Source organism: Ambystoma mexicanum, chromosome 11 (genome assembly GCF_040938575.1).
Source record: "Ambystoma mexicanum isolate Mex_15411 chromosome 11, UKY_AmexF1_1, whole genome shotgun sequence".
NCBI lineage: Eukaryota > Metazoa > Chordata > Amphibia > Caudata > Ambystomatidae > Ambystoma > Ambystoma mexicanum.
Window position 1 is genome coordinate 861,684,664 of NC_090934.1, and position 22,627 is coordinate 861,707,290.

The following is a 22,627-nucleotide window of genomic DNA, read 5'->3' on the forward strand; positions in this document are numbered from 1 at the left end:
TATATGACAATGCATTACTTACCGTAAAAGCATTTGTGATGGTTGTATCTGCTTAGATTCACAGGCTGTGCATAGGTCCGACATCCAGTGGTCACTGCGGAGTATTGCATTTTGTTTTTCGTAGTCGAAAAGGGACGTCGACAAGGCGTGTCTGAAATACTATCCCTATTGTGACGTGCGTTGTACCCACAATCCCTCACTCTTCGAGGTCCCTCTGTTTGTATTTTTCTGCCCTGAGGGAGCCTTCTAGACGTGAGTGAGTACAGAAAAGAGAGATATAAAAGGAAGTCTATGTTCCTTCCATCCGAGCGGGGAGGAAGGGTGGGCGCATGTGAATCTAAGCAGATACAACCATCAGAAATGCTTTTACGGTAAGTAATGCATTGTCTTCTGATGTTTGTTAATCTGCTTAGAATCACATGCTGTGCATAGACTAGCGAGCAGTACCCGGAGTTGGCGGTGGGTTATGAGAAGGAACAGTAGAGAAAAGATGTCTTAATACTGCCTGTCCCACCTGGGAGTCAGATCTCGAGTGTGCATCTAGACAGTAGTGTTTTGTAAAGGTGTGCACAGAACTCCAGGTAGCCGCTTTGCAGATGGACTCAAGGGGAACATTTGCAATGAATGCTATGGACGCCCCCGTGCCTCGAGTAGAGTGTGCTCTTGGCTTAAAGGGCAGTTCTCTCTTAGCAAGAGTATAGCAGAGAGTGATGCATTGAACAATCCATCTAGAAATAGTGGACTTTGAAACTGCATCCCCTTCTCTTCCTGCTGCCACCGAGACGAAGAACTGATTAGTCTTCCTCAGTGGTCTGGTTCTTTCCATGTAGAACATGACCGCTCTGCGCACATCTAGTGTGTGCAGAGTTTTTTCTCCCAAGTTGGAAGGATTTTGAAAGAACGTTGGCAGTTCTATAGACTGGTTTAGGTGGAATTTCGAGATGAATTTCGGAGCAAACCTTGGGTGCGTGCGTAGAACCACCTTATCTCTATGAACTGTAACGTAGGGGTCTAGAACAGAAAGAGCCTGTAGTTCACTTACTCTCCTGATGGAGGTGATAGCTATTAGAAAAGCATACTTAAGAGTGAGGTGTTTAAGAGATGCTTTGTGCATGGGTTCGAATGGTGAGCCCATGAGTCTGGTAAGTGCCACGTTAAGGTCCCATCCGGGAGTTGGGTCAGCTATCGGGGGGGTGTATTCTCTTTACTCCTTCCATGAAGGCCTTTATAACAGGGATCTTCCACCACAACACTTTGAGTTGGGAAGTGGTGTATGCAGAAAGTGCCGCTAGGTGGACTTTAATGGAATTGAACACTAGACCTGAATCCAATAAGTGGGTCAGGTATAGAACAATATGTGTGGGAGAGCAGTCAATCGGGTTGATGCTTTTTCCTCTGCACCAGATGACAAATCTCTTCCACTTGCTAGAATAGCAGTGGCGAGTGTTAGGTTTTCTGGCTTCCCTGAGGATGTCCATGCATCTCTGTGGGAGCTGTAGATGTCCGAATTCTATGATCTCAGGAGCCAAGCTGCTAAGTTCATGTTCTGGGGGCATGGATGCAGAGTCCTGCCCTTGTCTTGTGACAGCATGTTGTAAGGGCAGGGGAGTTTCACTGGGGGAGATAGAGACATCTTCATCAAGTGAGCGAACCATGGCTGTCGGGCCCACATTGGGGCCACCAGTATCATGGTCTCTTGTTCCTGGTGCATCTTGTGCACCACCTTGTTGAGAAGGGGAGTCGGGGGAAAAGCGTAAACAAATTTCCCTGACCATTGCATCGACAGACCGTTCCCCTTGGATTGGTTCTGGGGGTACCTGGAGGCGTAACTTTGGCATTGTGAGTTCTCCAGGGTTGCGAACAGGTCTATTTCTGGGAATCCCCATTGTGTGAAGACGTCGAAGACAATGTCTTCGTGCAGTCGCCATTCGTACTCTTCGGGCAGGGGGAAATCTCTGCTGAGTTTGTCTGCCAGCAGATTGAGTTCCCCTGGTACATGTTGTGACAGTAGGAACATGTTTTGTTTGAGAGCCCACTTCCATATATTTTGGGCCAGTTTGGACAGTCCTGGAGAGTGGGTGCCCCCCTGCTTGTTGATGTAGTACATGGCTGTGGTGCTGTCTGTAAGGACCAACACAGTCTTGCCTTGTAGGTGTTCCTGGAAGGCTTTTAGCGCCTTGAACACAGCTAGTAGCTCCAGTAGATTTATGTGTTTGGATGCTACGTTCGGAGTCCACACTCCGTGAGCAGTCTGATGGGATAGGTGAGCCCCCCATCCTGTGAGGGATGCGTCTGTGGTTAGAGTGGCTTCCGCCGCGGGTGTGGCAAAGGGTTTCCCTCTTTCCAGGTTTTCCTTTGTCCACCACCGTAGCGAGAGAACCAAGGCCTGCGAGACCACCACTAGATCGTCCCATAGTCCGCTGGCCTGACACCACTGGCTGTTGAGCCACTCTTGCATAGGGCGCATGCGCAGGCGCGCGTGAGGTACCAAATAAATACACGACGCCATCATGCCTAGCAAGCGCATTGCTTTGCGTACCATCACCTCTCGACCGGTCACATATTGATGGATCTGAAACAGCATGTTTTGGACCCTCTCGTTGGAGGGGAAGACGAGGCCGTCCTTTGTTTGAATTAGAGCCCCTAGGAATTGTTTGATTTGGCTGGGGTCTAGGCTGGACTTCTTTTCGTTGATGGAGAAGCCCAACTGGAACAAAAGGTCTACAGTCTTTTGGGTATTGGAGAAGCATGTTTCGTAAGAATCCCCTGTTATGAGCCAGTCGTCGAGGTAAGGGTAAACTGGGATGGACAACCTGCGCAGGTGGGCCGCTGCCACTACCAGTACCTTCGTGAATACCCTTGGTGCCGATGCTATGCCGAAGGGTAGCACTCTGAACTGGTAGTGTTTGCCCTCTATCATGAACCTGAGGTATTTTCTGTGCGCTGGCAACATTAAAATATGAAAGTATGCATCTTTCATGTCCAATGTTGTCATGTAATCTCCCTGTGATAGCAGTGGGATCACTTCCTGTAAGGTCACCATACGAAACTTCTGGGGTTTGATAAACCTGTTCGCTGGGTGCAGATCTAATACAGGGCGCATGGTTAGATCCTTTTTGGGTACAAGGAAGTACACTGAATAAATACCTTCCGTTACCTGAGATAGAGGCACGACCTCTATGGCTCCTTTTTCCAGCAGTTGTTGTACTTCTTGGAGAAGGATGGCAAGGTGTTCCGGTGTCATGCGTCGTCCCCTCGGGGGTCTGTATGTTGGGGAACCATTGAATTCGATGCAGTATCCGTGGGCTACGGTGGAAAGTACCCAAAGGTCTGACGTTATTCCCTCCCCTGCTGGAAGAAAGGATGTTATCCAGCCCCCGACCGGTGTTGCATGGGAGGGGACGCGAATCTTCGCGTCACTTGGTGTTATTGGGGGCTTGGGAGCCTCTGGGGGTGGACCCCCGACCTCTCCCTTTGCCACGGCGCTGGCCTCTTTGGCTGTACTGCCCACTATTGGTCTGATAATTGGTGGCAGGGTAGTGTTGCTGCTGATTCTGCTGTTGGCGTTGGCCACGAAAAAAGCGTTTGTTGCCATAGCCGCGTCTGGTAGTGGGCTTAGAGATCTGGTCAAGAGTTTTGATAGTATCGAAGTCTTTTTTAGCCATCTCCAGAGCCTCATCCACCGCTTTCCCGAAGAGGTTTGAGTCTTCAACAGGTGTCTTTATTAAAGACGCCTGTGTCTCCGGTTTGAACCCCGAGTTGCGTAGCCATACATGGCGTTTTAGGAGTATTCCCTGAACCAGGGAACGTCCCGCTGTCTCTGCAGCATCCAGAGAGTTCTTTACAATACTCTGGTTGACCTGGGTTCCTTCGCCAATAGTTGATAGCAGGCGTGTACGTAGAGGTTCCGGCGCTTCTTCGGCATCTTTGCGCAGTTTGGCCCACTGCGCGTCTGCGTAGCTAGCTAGCAAAGAATTGTTGTTCGCAATTCTTGCCGAAAAGGCAGCCGAGGATGTGACTCTCTTTGCAAGGGCATATAACCTCTTGCCCTCCTTGTCAGGTGGTGCCTCGCTGGTGGACAGCGGCACCCCTGCCCTCTTCCTTGTATTAGTTACTACAAGGGAATCTGGAATGGAATGTCCCCTGATGTACAGCGGGTCTGAGGGTGAAGGAGTGAAAAGTTTTTCAATTCTTGGATTAACTCCTCTGATTAGTGCGGGTGTGGGTAGCGAAGGGATGATTCTTCTCTTCACTGAAGCTAGGAGGGGAATGGTCTGGCTGACCGGGGGTTTCTCCTTAATTACTCTTTCCACAAAGTCTATTTCAGGAGAGATCTCCCCAGTGTCCAGTTCGAAATGTGCTGCTGCTCTGCGCAACAGGGCATTGAATGTGGGCTGATCGTCAATGGGAGACGTGTTTCTAACAGGTGAATTGTCAGGAGGATTAAGGTTCAGGACATCAGTGTCCGAATATACTGATGGGGATTGCCAGGGATGAGAAGGTCATTCTTCTGGATTTTCTCCGAAGCCTTCTCCTACCATGTCTGGGCTGTCTTCCAGACCTTCCTCCTGGTTCTGTCCTTCTTCATCGTCCACAAATTCATCCTCCTCCTCCAAGTATTGTTCCTCACCAGTGAGGTCATACACATTATGGAAATCTGAGGCTGTGTCCTACTGGGGATTGAATAGTCTTGGGAATTTGGCCCTGGGGTCCTCCTGAGGCCCTTCTCTTGTTCTCTTGGGAGTAGGAGGGTTCTGGGTCTTCATAAACCTCTCCATTCTCTCCATGCAGAGATGGAGCCTTTCCATGGTTTCATGGGGTACCCCTGAGCGGTCTAGTGGGGGAAAATTAGTGTCATCTAGCTGAAAACGGCTCGACCTCTCCCACAACGTCGAGGAAAGTGTCCCGTCGCCTTCCGAAAAGCCTTTCGGTGTGCTGGGGGTCCGCTCGACTGAAGGGGGTAGTCCCTGTCTTTCTTCAGGCTTTTTCGGCGTGTCTTTCGACCTTTGCGTAGCGCTCGACGTGTCTTTCGGCGTACGCTTCTGGGCGTCGGCTACAACGATCCTCGCCAAGCTCTCTGCGACTCGTTTGTCAGCTTTGGGCTGTGGTTTCGACGTTACGGGTGTCGATCGTTCTACGGCGGCGTGCGCTCTCTGCTGGTGCGCTCCGGCCGATGGTTTGGGGGCGGCGCCCTTATTTGCTGAAAGCCCAGTCGCTGGTCGCGGCTGCGGTTGCGAGAGGGGCTTCGAACCTGAACGGTCCGAGGAGGCCGCCGGTGGAACCTGCGTCTCCTTTGGCGCTGATGCTTTCTTCGTCTTCGACGAAGAAGAGCCATGGGTTGTGTGCTTATGTGTGGTATCGTGTGCGTCAGTGTCGCCGGGGTGTTCATCCCCATAAGCAGGGCGTGAGCCGAGCCCGTCGGGGCCGGGGACAGACGACGAAGAGCGCGAGCGCTCTTTGAGGGGTCTACGACTTCCGTAGCGGAGGTCGTGTTATCACGTTCCTCGTCACTGTCGGTGGTAGCAGCGGCGGGTGAAGAATCGGCCTTCGACATAGCGTAGGCCGCCCACCTCTTGACCCTACGGTCTTTTAGAGTCTTTGGCTTAAGAAGCCGACAAGCCGTGCAACCCTCCTCTTTGTGATCGAGGGGCAAGCAGCGGTTACACCGTGAATGCTTGTCCTTCCAAGTAAACTTGCCCTTGCAAAGCGGGCAAAACCTAAAGGGTGTCCTCTCCATAGCCGAGGCAATAAATCGTGATAACGACCCCATGGGAATGGAAGGGGAAAAGGAAAGGCATTCTCAGAAAAGAACCAGAGATGTCCCACGACCCCGCTCTCCCTACTGTATTTGGCCTGCGAGGCCAGGCCACGTGTTCGGCAACGCCGAAGGATCTCCTCCGCTCGTCCCCTCCGTCGAAGATCTTGCTCGGCGGAGACAGCTTCACAACTGCGTCGAGGGAGGGATCAATGTGTTATATATTAAGTAGGAAAACGACCAAAGGTCGAGGAGAAGAAATCTGCAATGTCTCTCGAGGAGCTCCGCGTAAAGGCGACCAGTAGCTGGGCGGAAAAAAACAATCTGAGGGACCACGACGCATGAGGGATTGTGGGTACAACGCACGTCACTATAGGGATAGTATTTCAGACACGCCTTGTCGACGTCCCTTTTCGACTACGAAAAACAAAATGCAATACTCCGCAGTGACCACTGGATGTCGGACCTATGCACAGCATGTGATTCTAAGCAGATTAACAAACATCAGAAATATATATATATATATATATGGGATACATTACTCACCGTAATCGTATTTCTGATGCTTGTATCTGCTTAGATTCACATGCTGTGCATAGGCCGACATCTAGTGGAAGCTGCGGAGTATTACAGTTTGTTTTTCGAAACTCGAAAATGGGTTTCGACACAGGCGTGCCAGTAATACTATCCCTAGTGTGACGTCCACTGTACCCAAGATCCCTCACGCGTCTGGGATCCTCAGATTGTATTTTTTCTGACATGAGGAAGCATGAGGAGTAGCGTGAGTACAGATAATCCAAGCAGATAGACAGAAAGGTAAGACTACAAGCAATCATGCGCCTTCTCTCGGAGGGGAGGAAGGGTGGGTCGCATGTGAATCTAAGCAGATACAAGCATCAGAAATACGATTACGGTGAGTAATGTATCCCTTCTGAGGCTTGTGGAATCTGCTTAGATCACATGCTGTGCATAGATTAGCGAGCAGTACCCGAAGAAGGAGGTGGGATGTGAGAAGGGTCATGAGCAAACAGGTGTCTTAGAACCGCTTGTCCCACTTGTGTATCTGTCTTGGAATGAGTGTCAATGCAGTAATGCTGAGTAAAAGTGTGAATAGAGCTCCAAGTAGCTGCTTTGCAAATGGTGACGAGGGGAACATTTGCAATGAAAGCCAGAGTGGCACCAATGCCTCTAGTAGAATGGGCCCTTGGCGTAAAAGGCAGAGTTTTTTCAGAAAGAGAGTAACACAGCTGTATACAGTTGATAATCCACTTCGAGATCGCGCCTTTAGAGACGCGATCCCCCTCTCTGCCTGTAGCTACGGAGACAAACAGTTGATCTGTTTTTCTTAGCGGTCTGGTCTTATTTACATAGTAGAGGACCGCCCTACGCACATCAAGGGTGTGTAGTTTCACCTCAGCCGAGCTTTGCGGGTTCTGGAAGAAAGCCGGAAGCTCGATGGACTGGTTTACATGGAATTTAGATATGACTTTAGGTGAGAACCTAGGGTGTGTGCGTAAAACCAGTTTGTCTTTGTGGATAATAAAGAAAGGATCTTGCACTGACAGAGCCTGAATTTCACTGACCCTTCTTATGGAGGTAATGGCTACTAAGAAGGCCGTTTTATAAGTCAGGTGTTTGAGACTACTTTTATGCATGGGTTCGAAAGGGGGGCCCATGAGCTTAGCTAGCACCACATTGAGGTCCCATCCTGGCGGTGGGTTCGAAATAGGAGGGTGAAGTCTCTTTACTCCTTCCATGAAGGCTTTAACTACTGGTACTTTCCACCACGATACTTTGTTATGGGATGTGGTGTAAGCCGAGAGGGCTGCCAGGTGTACTTTCAGAGAGTTAAAAACCAAACCTGCGTCCAGCAGGTGGAGCATGTATGTTACCACGTTGGAAGGAGTGCAATCAACTGGGTTGATTTGTTTATTCTGGCACCAAATAACGAATCTCTTCCACTTGTCAAAGTAACAGTGCCTTGTGCTTGGTTTCCTGGATTCTTTTAGGATGTCCATACACCTCTGTGGTAAATTGAGATGCCCAAACTCTATGACCTCAGGAGCCATGCTGCCAGGTTCATTGAGTTGGGTTCCTGGTGCACTGTTAGACCTTGTTGCTGGGACAGTAGGTTGTACCAGGCTGGGAGTTTGATGGGCTCGCACAGCGCCATCCTGCGTAGGTGTGGAAACCATGGTTGTCGCGCCCACATGGGAGCAACTAGGATGAGCGTCATCGATTCCTTGTTCATCTTGTACACCACCTTTCTGATGAGAGGAGTTGGTGGAAAAGCGTACGCAAACATCCCTGACCAGTTCATCCACAGGGCGTTCCCTTGGGAGTCTGGCTGGGGGAACCTGGATGCAAATCCTGGGCATTGTTTGTTTTCGCTTGTGGCGAATAGGTCTATAGTGGGGAAACCCCACTGAGAGAAGAGATCTTCTACGATCTCTCTGTGAAGGACCCATTCGTGTTCTTCTGGAAGGGAGTCTCTGCTTAGGGCATCCGCTAGGGAATTGAGCTCCCCTGGAACATGTTGTGCTGATAGGAAGATGTTCCGTCTGAGTGCCCATATCCAGATTTTCTGGGCAAGCTTGGACAGATTTGGCGAACGAGTCCCTCCTTGTTTGTTCAGATAGAACATGGCTGTCGTGCTGTCCGTCCGGATCTGCACCGACAAGTTTAGTAGATGGGGCTCGAACGCCCGAAGCGCTCGGAATACTGCCAGAAGCTCTAGCAGGTTGATGTGGTTCTTGGCTACTGAGTGAGACCAGAGACCCTGAGCTGTGTGGTGGAGATGGTGAGCTCCCCACCCAGTCAGGCAAGCATCTGTAGTTACCACTGCTTGTACTTCGGGATCGTAAAAGGGTTTTCCCCTTGCGAGATTCTCTTTTGTCCACCAGTGTAAGCTCTGTACGAGTGTTGGCGAAACGACCACTAGATCGTCCCACTGACCACTTGCCTGAGACCACTGTTTCGCCAACCATTCCTGCATGGGACGCATGCGCAGACGCGCGTGGGGGACCAGGTAAATGCATGACGCCATCATGCCCAGTAACCGCATTGCTTTGCGTACCGTTATTTGTTGACCTGACTGATAATGTGGAATTTGCAGTAGTATATTCCGAATTCTCTCTTCCGAGGGGAAGGTCAACCCTTTCTGAGTATCTAGGATTGCTCCTAGGAACTGTTTTGAGGTGCTTGGCACCAGACTTGACTTCTTCTCGTTGATAGAGAAGCCTAACTCGTGGAGGAGGTCGATAGTCCTCTGAATGTTTGACCTGCAAATTCTTGGGGTTTCCCCCGTTATGAGCCAGTCGTCCAGATAAGGGTACACTGGGATTGCCTCCCTGCGTAGGTGTGCAGCTGCCACCGCCAGTACCTTGGTGAATACCCTTGGTGCTGAAGCTATCCCGAAGGGCAGTACCTTGAATTGGTAGTGGCGACTGTCCACTTTGAAGCGCAAGTATTTTTTGTGCGCCGGGAGCATGGAAATATGAAAATAAGCATCTTTCATATCCAAGGTTGCCATGTAGTACCCCTTTTGTAGGAGGGGGATTACCTCTTGTAGCGTGGTCATACGGAATTTTTGGGGCTTGACATACTTGTTGGCAGGCCGTAAGTCCAATACTGGGCGCATTGTCAAATCTTTCTTTGGCACAAGGAAGTAAGTTGAATAGATACCCTTGTTTACCTGGTGTCCTGGAACGAGTTCTATCGCGTTCTTTTCTAGCAGAATGGCGATCTCCTCGAGAAGGATCTTATGATGTTCTAAGGAGTGTATTCTTTGTCGTGGAGGGTCGTTCCGGGGACGCTGCAGTAATTCTATACAATATCCTGTGGACACTGTTGACAGCACCCATCTGTCTGAGGTGATCCCTTCCCAAGCCTGGGTGAAGTTGGAAATGCGTCCCCCTACTGGGGTTGCGTGAGAAGGGACCCTGAACTGAGCGTCACTGCTTTGGCGGAGGCGTGCCACCTCCCTTGTTGGGGCTGCCTCTGCCTCTTCCACGACCTCTCTTGTTACCTTTGCTGTAACTTTGGGTAGACTGCTGGTTGTTGTTCCATTGTGTACCCTGTCCTTGGGCATAGTTGCCTCTTTGTGAATTTTGGCCGCGTGGGCGACGAAAATTACTGTTCCCCCTCTGGTTCGGGGGTTTGTTGGTAAGCTGGCCAAGGGATTTGAGAGTCTCGTACTCGTCCTTGGCATTTTTAAGTGCGTCTTCGACCGCTTTCCCAAACAATATATCTGGTTCCACCGGCTTGTCTATTAATGAAGCCTGTGTTTCTGTTTTGAACCCCGACTGCCGTAACCACGCATGTCTCTTGATAACAGTTCCTTCTGCTATCAATCTTCCTGCGTTGTCTGCAGCGTCGAAAATTGCTTTTAATATGCAACCAGACACGGCTCTCCCTTCTGCCGAGATCCGAGCCAACTGGCCCTTTAACGGTTCAGGAGCAGAGGCTATGAGCGCCGCGACCTCTTCCCATTGATGGCAGTTGTAACTTGCCAACAGGGTGGTGGAGTTTGCAATCCTTGCTTGGTAGGCGGACGTTGAGGCTACCTTCCTGCCAAACCCGTACAGTCTTTTGCTCTCCTTGTCGGGAGGAGCTTCTGACGACGATAAGGGTGTCCCAGCCCTCTTCCGAGTGTTGGTAACCACTAGGGAGTCTGGTTTAAGATGACCTCTTATATAAAGAGGGTCAGACTGGGCTGCCCGAAAAAGTTTTTCGACTCTGGGCTTGACGGCTCTGGTGAGGTTAGGATTCACCAGGGATGGATCTATTCTACGTTGGATGGATTTAAGGATAGGGATGGTCTGAGCGACCGGCCTCCTCTCTCCCACCAACTCTTCTGCGAAGTCCCTTTCCTCCTGTACACCGTGGGTGTCGATGTAAAATGTTCTGCTGCGCGACCAAGAACTTCATTAAGGAGGGGTTGGTTATCAACTGGCGAGTCGGTAACTGGGGCTTCGCTCTCTACCGGGGAATCTACTCTGTAAATTTCCTCATCTTCTACCTCCTCCAGGTCCTCATCCTCCGCATAGTATTCAGACCCGGTTCGTTCCTCCATAATTGAAAACTCCTGATCCCCTTCAGGGAAAGGTTGTCCTTGGTATCTGGGGTGTGGAGTAGAGTATGGAGTAGAGTAAGGCTGCACCTCGAAGGGGTCAGGTCTTTCGACCCGGGCCTTTTTACTTAGGGGGATAGGATCAGAGGAGCCTGAGGGTGTGGCCCCTTGAGGGTCATACGAAAGGAAATGTTCTGGGTTTTTGTCATAAAATCCGCTAAGGAAGACATCCTTGACATGACCCTGTCTATGTCCTCACTGGACCATTCTTTGGAACAGGGTATGACTTTAGTAGGCAACTTAGAGGACTTATCAAGGGTACCCTTGCTGGATGTTGATGTCCCAGTAGATTTATGTTTATCTGTCTGCTTGGGGTGGAAGGATGGTCTTACAGGAGTGGAAGGCTGAGCTTTCCGCTGTTTCCCTCCCTCCCCGTGCGTGGAAAAATGTTTTCCCTGCCCCTTGGAGGCCCCAGAGACTTTCGACGCCTGGCGCCGAGGGTCGGGAGAGGTATCTTGTTTCGAGCGTGGGGCCTCGCTGGTGTTAACTGCGCTCTCGGTCTCTTGGAGCGCGGCCTGGGGGTGGAAGTCGTCTTCGTCTTCCGACGATCGAACTTCCGTTAATCTAGGGAGCGAGGCACTCTTGGCAAGAGTGGATGATTGCCTTGCGTCATGAGGCGATCTCGATCGAGAGCGCCCAGAGGACACCGAGTCGGACCGTTCTATCCGTGCCTCTTTCCGAGAAGTCGACGTCGTCGAGGTTCGGTTGGACTTAGTGTGTGTAGGTGTAGCGCTTGCGTCGCCGGGGGTCTTCCCCATAGCCGCCCTGCCGGACAACCTTCCGAGGTCGGGGACCTGCGCTCGGCAGTCTTTCGACGCCGTAATGCCCTCGCCATCCGAAAGTACGGCGTCGCTGCCATCGCTGAAGGCGCCCTCCGCTGCCATGGCTGCCTGCCTGGCGTGGTGGGCCCAACGCTTTGTCGAACGGTCCTTAAGTGTTTTAGGTTTAAACCTACTACACGCTCTGCAGTTCGCTTCGGGGTGGTCCCTCGGCAAGCAGAGATTGCACGTGGCGTGCCTGTCGACCCAAGGGTATTTGCGATTGCACTTGGGGCAGAATTGGAAAGGGGTACCCTCCATACGCACCTTGAGGCAGCGGGCTGGTAAGTGTAGGAAATATATAAGGTGTACCTATATACCAAGAGTGAAGAGTATGTACCACCCCCCACTCTCCCTACTTGCAGGGCCGAGGCCAGCGGCCTACTAGGCCCGGGCCGAGGCCAGCGGCCTTCCGAGGCCCAGATCCGTCGTGCAGCAGCCGACGGTCGATGTCTTCTCCAGCCGTCGTCGAGTTCGATGGTCGACGTTGGGGTGGGGAAGGATGTCAATAAATAATTTTAAATTGCAATAATAGCAAAAGTATGGCTAAGGCCAGGGGACTCCGCAAGATGCTTCCGACCAGTATGGCGGAAAAAAACAATCTGAGGATCCCAGACGCGTGAGGGATCTTGGGTACAGTGGACGTCACACTAGGGATAGTATTACTGGCACGCCTGTGTCGACGCCCATTTTCGAGTTTCGAAAAACAAACTGTAATACTCCGCAGCTTCCACTAGATGTCGGCCTATGCACAGCATGTGATCTAAGCAGATTCCACAAGCCTCAGAAATATATATATATATATATATATATATATATATATATATATCAGACTTGGTACTTTGCAGCAGAGAGGCTTTTCAGAAAAAAAAACATTTTTTTACGCTCGATGCAAGTGATTCCCGCGATATTACCGGGAGAAGCCGCAAATGAAAGAACTCAAAACGCTATTTGGAGGAGGAAAAAGAATGCTATCAAACTTTGGAATAACTCCCCCACAACCTTACAGAGTCTAATAACGTTCTCAAATCAGTAAGAAACGCAAAACTCTTCTGTTTATGTGGCCACTCCTATAGGAACACTGATTGTTTTGAACACAGCGCTTGGATGGCATGGCCGTAGGCGCTATATGAATACCAAATGCAATAGCAATCACATCATTCTAGCGGTTGGGCTCTGGAAAGAAGACACCTTGTGATATACGGGATGGGTTGGGGTGCCAGTTACGGGTAGAAGATTTTTGGTTTATCAGGGGAAGACCATGAGAATCACACAAGATTACAGTTGCAACGCCACAAGACGCACTCAGAAGAAATGTGGGTCACACAAAGCGATAAGTGATAGGGGGTCATCGTAGAGGGTTAGGGAGGGGGAAAAGAAATTGAGTGGAGTGAGGGGACTCACTCGTTTTGAGTGAGTCCCCTCACGTTTTTTCTCGCTGTTGCAGAAATCGGCAAACAGAAATACCGCTGGAATTTCTGTTATTGGAAAGGATTACTGTGAAATTATTGCAGGAATAAGTTAGAAATAAAAGGTTTAACATTTGCAGTACCTACATCTACTGGGCAGGCAGCAGTGGGTGTTTGGTAACAAAGTAATGGTTTGACATGGCCAAGTATACAGTCGATCTACACAGAGGGCACACAACAGTTCCAGAAGGGATTTTAAGAGAATTTGATCACAAAAAGAAAAACATTTAGTATTATGCAGTCGCATATGATACTTCAGATGTGGACACAGGAGTAAAAACAAATGAAAAATAGGCAGATTTGGTCCTTGAAGATGGGCGCAGGACCGAAATGCATTGGACGTCAATGTTTGCCTGTGTCTTTGGATTAAACAAACCTTTTATGAAAATATGAATTTGGGAGTGAAGAATTGAACTTTATTATGTGAAATTATTGTCAAACAACTGAATTATCATTATGAATATAAATTGAGTCAGATAAGAAAGAAAATTTGAGAGCTCTTTTTGAATAATTTTGTGTGAAAGTCACACAAAGGGTCCTTCCAATTCCTTGGGTTGACATACCTAATGGCCAGTTAACACATGGCCAGTGGCCATAGCTAGTGAGCCCAAAAGAAATCTATTGGTGCAACACAAACAGAGGCCACGGCCAAGGGCCGTAGGTAGTAATACCTCAAGAACTAGGTAACATGTTCGGCAGTGGCCACTGGTTAGTGGCCCTTTAGTGATTTAACAAGATACAGTGGGCACGGCCAAAGGCTGTGGCCACCTAACAGGTCCAAAAGAAACATATTGGGGGAACATGTATAGTGGACACGGCCGAAGGTCGTGCTCATGGGTCAGGGCCAGAGGCCCTGGCTAGTGGGCCCAGAAGACATGCATAATGGCCATGGCTCTAAAAGAAACATATTGGGGGGACATGTACAGTGGACATGGCCAAAGGCCATGGCTAATGGCCAAAGGCCATGGCTAATGGCCTGTAAAAAAAACTATGGTATAGCAAAACCCTTGAAATTCACTGAAAAAACGTTAGTTAAAGTGCAGTTAAATTGGCCAGATTTAACGCACCCCTTGAAATTCAGCAGATGTGGGAAGTCATGACCAGCTTAACTCGGCACGCTCCTGTTGATGTCGATCAAAATGCTATGTCCGCCATAATGCCATTTGGTATGTCAATGTGAAACCCTTCCCTTATAACTGACTGGTAATGACTTCCCACATCTGCTGAATTTCAAAGGTTTTGTTGTGCTAAATCTGGTCAACTTAACTGCACTTTAACTTAAGTTTTTTCAATCAATACACATTTTAAAACAATTTTTTTATATATGTGCTATGGTGTCCTGCCTGTATGCAGAGATGGTTAGTATTCCTAAATATGAATGAAGATCCCTTCTCAATTATGCTTCAGATTCCCAAACAAGGCCACGTGACTATAGTTGGGACTGGGAGCCTGGATCTATCACTATGGCACACATGTTGCACAGAATAGCGACTATGCCATTATATCACCCCTCTGTCACCTCCACCATCAAAGCAGAAATGTACAAAGCCCACAGAAGACATGTGAAGGCTCCCACAACAAAGCTAATCAGAACTCCTTACAGGGGATCTGCTGAGGAATGCCATGAAATTTGCTCACCGTCTGGTCACATATGCTCTAAATCTGTGGGTTATTGGGGCACCACTGGGGTCCTAGCAGACAGCCAATAATGACAGAGTTAACAAATTATTGCTTTCTTGCTTTGCTTAACTCCATAGCAAGATTTATCCACAAAAAAAATGATTGAAGGCTTTTCCACTAAGCTACTTTTCAACAGATAGCATAATATCACCATTAGCCAACAGACTATTTGCTTAGCTTCCTTCCTGCAGACAGTCGCAAAGGCACAGTCTGTGAGTTTGATAATGGCTGGATAAGCTGATATTTTAAATAAAATATATTTAGGTCTTGTAGTGAGATGCATGTGGTTTATATAGATGTCTGGTGGTAGCAGGTTGAATTGTAAATACTCAGTGGTAACAGCCAGCGTGAATAACCTCTAAGTCCATCACTTTAAATGGCATACACTGCTGCCAAAGTAGGCAAAGCTGCCTACTGCAGACAATGTTTAAAGACTATTTCAGGTAGTCTGGAACCATCAGAGAGCAGAGGAACAAATGACACTCAATCGCTCAGCGAGTGGAAGACAAAGGAAGTGTAAATGTAAAAAAAGCAAAGAGAGGGAAAGGGGACTGAAAATGCTGGGCAACAAAAATGATGCATTAACAGAACTGCAGGAGGGAACAAAAAAAGGATGCAAGAAGGGACCTTGACTAAATCCTGCTAGTAGAAATGTAGGTTATAAAAATAAACCTGTGATTCAGCTTTCATGTGTTCGAGTTTACCGTATTGTCATACACTCAGAATGACCCTTTAGATTAAGTTTCCAGGAGAGAATATTTGGTTGGTACATCAGCACTAAAATCCAAAAGAAGCTTTTTTGTGGGTATGTCCTGTTAGAAGTCTTGGCTCATAAATCATTCTTTATCAATGTGAAATCTTCATACTAGACAGAGGAAGACCTATTACACCCTAGCCTGTGCCATTGCCGACATCTACCTCGGCTACCAACCGGTACCAATATTTCTGGGGAATGGACAGCCACTGTTTAGTTTAACAATTGTTAGCTGGCAGCAAGTACATACAGATAAAATGTAGGGCACTTACCACCCACTTCTTCCGTTTCACTACAAAGTAGAAGATGAACCATTGAAAGTAGAGGGGCAGCAGGGCAGGTGGTCCAACTACATAAAGAAAATGAAGACAAGAGGCATGAGTTTGTGTGTGCCCAGTACCAGGGCTTCAAACAACCTACTGCTGCCCTTTGCCTTTACCCCACATCCTGCTGCAACTTACCTGCCCTTCTACATACAACTCTCAAAGCAGCTAACTCCTGCACTGAGGCTGCAGCCCATTTGTCACACTCTTAATTCCACCCCAATCCCTCAATATTACACACACACACCCTCATTCTACACATACCCCCGAAACTATACAGACTGCTCCTTTCACCTCACCCACCTTCTACACCCAACCACCTTCCTCTGAACTTAAAACCCCTGGTCTGCATCAAATCCCTGTCTTTACCATAGTTCCTCTGTCCCTCCATCACAGCCCAGGCAATCCCTCACCTCAATTATAGTCTCCCTCTCTTTTTTTTTGTTTTATAGTGTTACGCCATTGCAACAATTTACCAGAATATTACAAGCCTTTCACATAACATTAGGAAAAAGACACAGAAGATGATCCAATATATATACAACTCAATTTTTGGTACATCAACCATAAGTAAACAATCCATACCTTAACAACATCATTCAAATTTAAATAACATTTATTTTAAAAAAGTACAGAGTGCCAGGAGAGACATTAGTCTCTCTTTCACTTAAACCTCTGCATCGAACTACCAACATTGGCTGCGAAACACGGAATCTATCCTTCCAGCCCCATCATCCCTTTCTCTTCTACCTCTGCCATCCCTTTGTATCAACCACCTTCTTTTGACCCCCCGCCCCCATGTTTCCCAATCTGTCAGCAACCAATCTCTGCCTTGCACACCTCTTTCTTCAACCAGTTGGTCATCCAGTACTGACGCCAACCTGCCTTGCTGCGGCCTCACTCTATGGCCATTCCTCCCCGTCACACCACCATCCCTCGGCAAATACACATTTCTCTTCAAAAGGCTCCTAATACACACATCCCATCCTAGATTCATCTGCCCCAACACAGACCTCCCAGAATTGTTAACGTCATCCTGTTACTCTCTTGGCTAGTCTGTACCCAGAGAGGGTTTATGAAAGAAATGGGGTAGATGAGTGCTGGCATGCATGGTACTTACTAAAGAAGAAATACTTGTGTTGGTGGTTGTAGGGCATGTATTTCTTCTTCTGCACCCCAAGCTGTGATAGAAAAGAGGAAAGATGTCAATGTTTCCTGAAAGGGCAAGCAGAAGAGAATGTGAGAGAGTGGGCCAAAGATAGAGAGAGCTAAAAGGAATAGGAAATAAAATGGATTATCTGCAGAAACTGACATATAGAAATGGACACAAAATGAACACAAGACCCAAAGATGCTCTGTGGCTCAGTATGCATTGAAGATCTAGAACAATCCAGACACACTACCTTTAGCTTCATACTGGTGAATGGGACATAGAAGAAACATGCTCAATAACAGGTGTCCGCTGGTTCCCCTATGCTAGTTTATAAGCCCAACATGCATGTAAACTCTCTGGGAATCCCGCACCACTGTTCTTGCCCAGAATTCACATTCGGGAAGCAATTGGATTGTTCTGACAAGTGTGGAATGTATTAATTCACACAGATAGTGCCAGGTATTCCTTAGCTGGCAGGATCATGGTGCAAAACATGGGAATCGATAAGTTGATGGCAGCCTCCATTATAGTTATGCAGCACTGTGGCAATCACATCGGACTCACTGCATGCAGGCAGTGAAATGCATGGAAACGTGTGTGGTTCCTGTGCCTTTCAATGCAGGCATGCAGCGACTCCCTGATCTGTGTCTGCCACATGCCACTACAGATCAAAATAACAGTTAAGAGTGCGACCGGAAGGCCACCAGGGGGCGCACAGGCTATGGCAGCCTGATTCCTGAGCTCCCGCCGAAGCTGGGCCGAAAAAGGGGTTTGAGCCACCCCCTCCCCCCCCGAGGACCCCCTGACGGGAACAAGCCTGTGTGATGGTGAGGTGACCCTCCCCGGGCGCCCCCCAACTGCAAGAGCGACGATCCGGGACCCCTGTGAGCCGGAGTTCAGGGGCCGTTGGAGCAGGCAGGGGACGGTGAGAGTTTCGGCGGCTGAAGAGGCGCAGGAGGAACTGTTGGAGATCGGGGCAGCGGGATCTCGCTGGCATGCTCGGCCCCCCTCTTCTGCCCCCCGCCCGTGGGTGCCAGAGGATTCCGGGGAGATCAGCCATTTCCTTTTTTCTGGACCACTGGCGGAGTGTGAAGGGAGCCTCCCCCTGTCTGGGGGGAGAGTCGACTTTGGAGGCCCTGGCCTGAAGCGGGTGAAGACGCCCTGTCTGGGTGCTGGAACACGGGTGTGGGAGCACGGGGCGGACGTTAGGAGTGTTGGGGCCCCAACTCCGGCACAGCACCCCTAGGGGCCAGAGGAGCGTGAGCCCCCCCGGGGCGAGCACCAGCCTGAACGGGGAGGGGGACTCGGAGGTGCGGAGGCATAACCGCCGTAGAGTGGGAAATCAGAGGCCCTCCAATCCCTTGCCCAGCGACCCCCCGCAAGAGGATTTCCAGATCGACTGGGGACCCGGGAGTGGTGCGGGGGCCCGAAGCGTGGCAACCCGGAGGGGGGCGCAGCGACACGCTCTCCTGGGGAGGGGCACCTGGATGGTCACAAGGCCCGTAATTGCTAGTCGGCTTAAGTGAAGGTGCGGGGCGTAGGCAAGCCGACTCAGTGTGGGTGGTTGCCCCGGGGCCTATGCCCGGAGCGAGTGCCCTCCCAAGTGTATCTGAGAGGGGTGCCTTGTCCTCCGGAGAGGACCGGGAGGCCGGACTGGTGGTTTTCCCCCCGCAGTGCGAAGATGATCTTGGACTACCGCAGTGGTATGGAATGGGTGTGAGGCCCCCGCCCATTGTTGGCGGGGCGTGTGCCCGCCCAGGGGTGTATGTGATCTAGGAGGACAGGCCAACCCCTCTTCAGTAGTCCAGCGGCTGGAGTGGTGAAGAGGTCTCAAAGCGGTGCCTGGGGGAGACGTTCCATAGTCCCCTGGACGGCGGCAGATCCAGCCGGGGGGCACACGGGGTGGCCGGATGAGCTGGCGGAAAACCCTTCAGAAGGACCCCTATCGGGAGGTAAGCAGCTACAACAACAGTCTGGATCGAGATAGTGGAATGGTCCAGCCGGAGTCCTCGTCGCAGTCTGCCTCTGCAATGGAAAGGGGTTTTGCTGCAGTCCTGCAGGAAATCAGGGACATGAGATCGGACATTGCCCAAAAAATTGAAAAAATGGACCAGAGGGTGAGCAAAGTTGAAGACAGGCTGTTGCAATTGGAAACTAATCAAACTTCATCAGTGACTCAGGAGGTGCAAATGGACCTGAGGCTGAAGGCCCTGGAGAAGAGGGATGAGGAAAGGGCCAGGCAACTGGACGATTTTGAAAACAGAGAAAGAAGGAATAACGTCAGAATTTTTGGGGTCCCAGAAATGGAGGGCGAAATGGAGAGAGAGTTGGGTCGGGTGGTGAGAGACATTATTAACCTCCTCTTTGCGGATGGGATGACCACAGAACCGATGTTTGACTGCGTTCATAGAGCGGGGGGCAGAGCGGGGGACCCCCAGTCTATAATGGTCCGGTTCCATTACTACACTGAGAAGGCCAAGGTGGTGAAGGAGGCTAGAAAGGCCCGGGAGATCACATACAACAACGCGTAAGTATCAATTTATCAAGATCTCTCAGCGTACACATTGGCTAAGCGTAGAATGTGCCGCCCCCTAACGCAGCTGCTGAAGGAGAAGGGAGTGCGCTACAGATGGGGCTGCCCCTTCTCCCTATCATTCGAATATATGGGTCAGCGTATGACTTTGGTCACTGAGGACGACATAAAGGGAGCTATCCAGGACTATGTGACGGAGCCGACCCCCCGGAGGGGGCCCATAGGGTCGATCGTGGAAGGTGCAAACGTTCCCGGGTCTCCGGGAAACAGGAGAAAGAAGACAAGCTCAAGAAAATAAAAAAAATTGAATACACCCTCACCGACCAAGAACGGCCCTGGAGGAGGAGGAGCTGGCCACCCCGACCAATAATGGAAGGGGAGTTGAGGATCCGGGGTCCAATCAAGAACAGGGTCCCCCTGAACAGCAAGTATAAGGGGATCTCGGAGGGGGCGACAAGATTGGGGGGGGCTCAAAGAGGTGAACACTTCAATGATAGCCCAGCAGAGGTGGGCAGGCTGGTGGTCCGGCCAAGCACCTGCGATGGCGGAACTATTTGGCTGGATGCCGGGGAGGGGGCAGGGGGGGAAAGGGGAGAGTTGGGGTTGTTAAATTTGGGGTTGGGAATGGGAGCAGTTGGGGGAAAGCTTAAGGCCCACCCAGGGAGAAGGAAGAGGGGTGTGAGAGGGAGCACAGTAAAAGAAGAGCTGTTAGGGAAAGGTGCTGTGAGGGTGCCGACCAAGAGAAAAGGAAACCTAGATAATGGCTGAAAGTCTGCCTGCCCTGGGTGTGGGTTCCCTTAATGTGCAGGGTTTGAACACCCCTAACAAGAGGTCCTTGGTTTGTAGAGAATTTAGAAGGGCCAAACTTGACTTACTCTTTTCACAAGGGACGCACTGGGCACGGGGGAAGGAACCCAAAATGCGGGGGGGAGGAATTGGAGAGGTATTCTGCGCATCGCACAAGACCAAAAAGAGGGGGGTGGCCATTTTAATGGCGAGGGACGTGAGCTTTGACAAGGAGGCTATAATGAGGGATCCGGAGGGCCGATATTTATTGGTTAGGGGTTCTCTACAAGGCTCTCCACTGACTCTCGCTGTGGTGTATAGCCAAAATGAAGGCCAGGCACAATTTTGGGAAGAAATGGGGGACCGGCTAAAGTTATTTGTTCAGGGCTCGGTGGTGGTGGGGGGGATTTTAACATGGTCCTGGACCCATCCACTGATGGGAAACGGCTGCGGATGAAGCCATTGCACGAACCTTCCAGAAGGTTAATGCGGAACTGGGCCTGGTGGAGGCAATCCCGAGCCCCAGGACCTGAGACCCCTCTTTCATATACTACTCCGTAATCCAGGAATCGTATTCTAGAATAGATTACATCCTGGTTGATGAGCTCCTGCGCCCGTACGTCTCTGACCATAGGGTCGACCCTGTTCCCTGGTCCGACCATGATATGGCAGAGGGATGGCGTGGTGACCGCAGAGGGCATTGGAAATGTAATGACTCCCTGTTGAAGGATGACGTTCTGGCTCAGGAGGTTTCGGATGCCATAGTGGAATATTTCAAACTAAACGATAATGGCGAGGTAGGCATGCACATACTGTGGGACGCCTTCAAGGCGACCATACAAGGTGTCCTTATCAAAATGGGAGCCCAGAAAAAAGGGAAAGGGAGACCCTGGAGAGGTCTTTGAGAGAGAAAAGAGCCCAACTCCAGCCAGGGGGACCCTCAGAAGAACCTTTACAATGGGAGCGGGTGGCCACCCTGGAGGACTACAGGCTCCAGTTGAAAGACCTCCTCCTACATAAAACAGAGAGGAATCTTCAGCTGGTTAAGCAAAAATATTATGAGAAGGGGGACAGAGCGGATAGGATTTTAGCCTGGAAACTGAGGGAGGTCCAGACATGTAGAATGGTGAAGGCAGTGAAAAATGAACGGGGGTCGATGGTTTATGATACCCCAAACACAGGTGGGGCCTTCCGTTGATTTTACGAGAAGCTATACTCGACTGAATATGAAGGGGAGGACGCCCAGATTGAGGCGTTTCTGAACGCCATTAAGGTTCTAGCCCTGACAGAGGAAATGGCGGAGGGTTTGGAGGGACCTGTAACAGAGGATGAGGTGGAGCAAGTGATTAGTGGGATGAGAGGGGGGACGTCTTCGGGTGAGGATGGCTTCACTGTGTACTTTTACAAAAGGTTCCGCTCCACACTGGCCCCGTACTTAGCAAGGGTGTTTAATGCGGTATTAGAGGGGGGAATCCTGCCAGAATCCATGATGGGGGCTATAATAGTGGTGTTGCCCAAGGAAGGAAAAGACCTGACGGAATGCCCCTCCTACCGACCAATATCGCTTCTTAACATAGATGTAATGATCCTAGCCAAGGTGGTGGGGAAGCGGATGGAAGAGATAATGCCAAAGCTGGTCCATGGGGATCAAGTGGGCTTCATAAGGGGGAGGCAAGGTTCGGACAATATGCAAAAGACGATAGGTCTGATCCACTATGCCCAAGAATCGGACCTTGAGGCGAGCTTGCTTTCTTTAGATTCGGAGAAAGCTTTCGATAGGGTCGAATGGAGATATATAGAACTCCTCCTCCAAAGAATGGGCTTTGGGGTAAACATTAGGAACTGGGTGGCCGCAATATATAGAGCCCCAACGTCAAGGGTACAAGTGAATGGAGTGTTATCAGAATCATTCTCCCTTTCGCAGGGGACAAGGCAGGGATGCCCACTCTCCCCCTTGATATACGTCCTCACGATGGAACCCCTTGCCATAGCGGTGAGAGCCCATCCGGATAGCCAAGGGATCAGAAGAGGTGAAGTGGAGTTCAAGCTCTCTCTGTTCGCAGATGATATCCTGGTATACCTGGTGCAGCCTGACTCCTCGCTCCCCCCTCTCCTGTCCTTGATGACCACCTTCGGGCAATTTTCGGGGTTCAAAATTAACACGGCAAAGTCAGTAATACTCCCCATGAGGGCTCGGGACCCGAGGATGGATCCCTTGGACAGGT

The 22,627-nt window shown here is 50.1% G+C and overlaps 1 protein-coding gene across 1 annotated transcript in view; it reads right to left on the reverse strand.

Moving 5' to 3' along the window:
- FADS1 (fatty acid desaturase 1) overlaps nucleotides 1-22,627 on the reverse strand; it is a 185,273-nt gene that overhangs the window by 66,063 nt on the left and 96,583 nt on the right. Inside the window, exons 7-8 of the mRNA XM_069623891.1 lie at nucleotides 17,051-17,111; nucleotides 15,880-15,956 (exon numbers count right to left, since the gene is read on the reverse strand). Of these exons, the coding sequence (XP_069479992.1) occupies nucleotides 15,880-15,956; nucleotides 17,051-17,111 (138 nt within the window). The remainder of the gene's footprint in view (nucleotides 1-15,879; nucleotides 15,957-17,050; nucleotides 17,112-22,627) is intronic.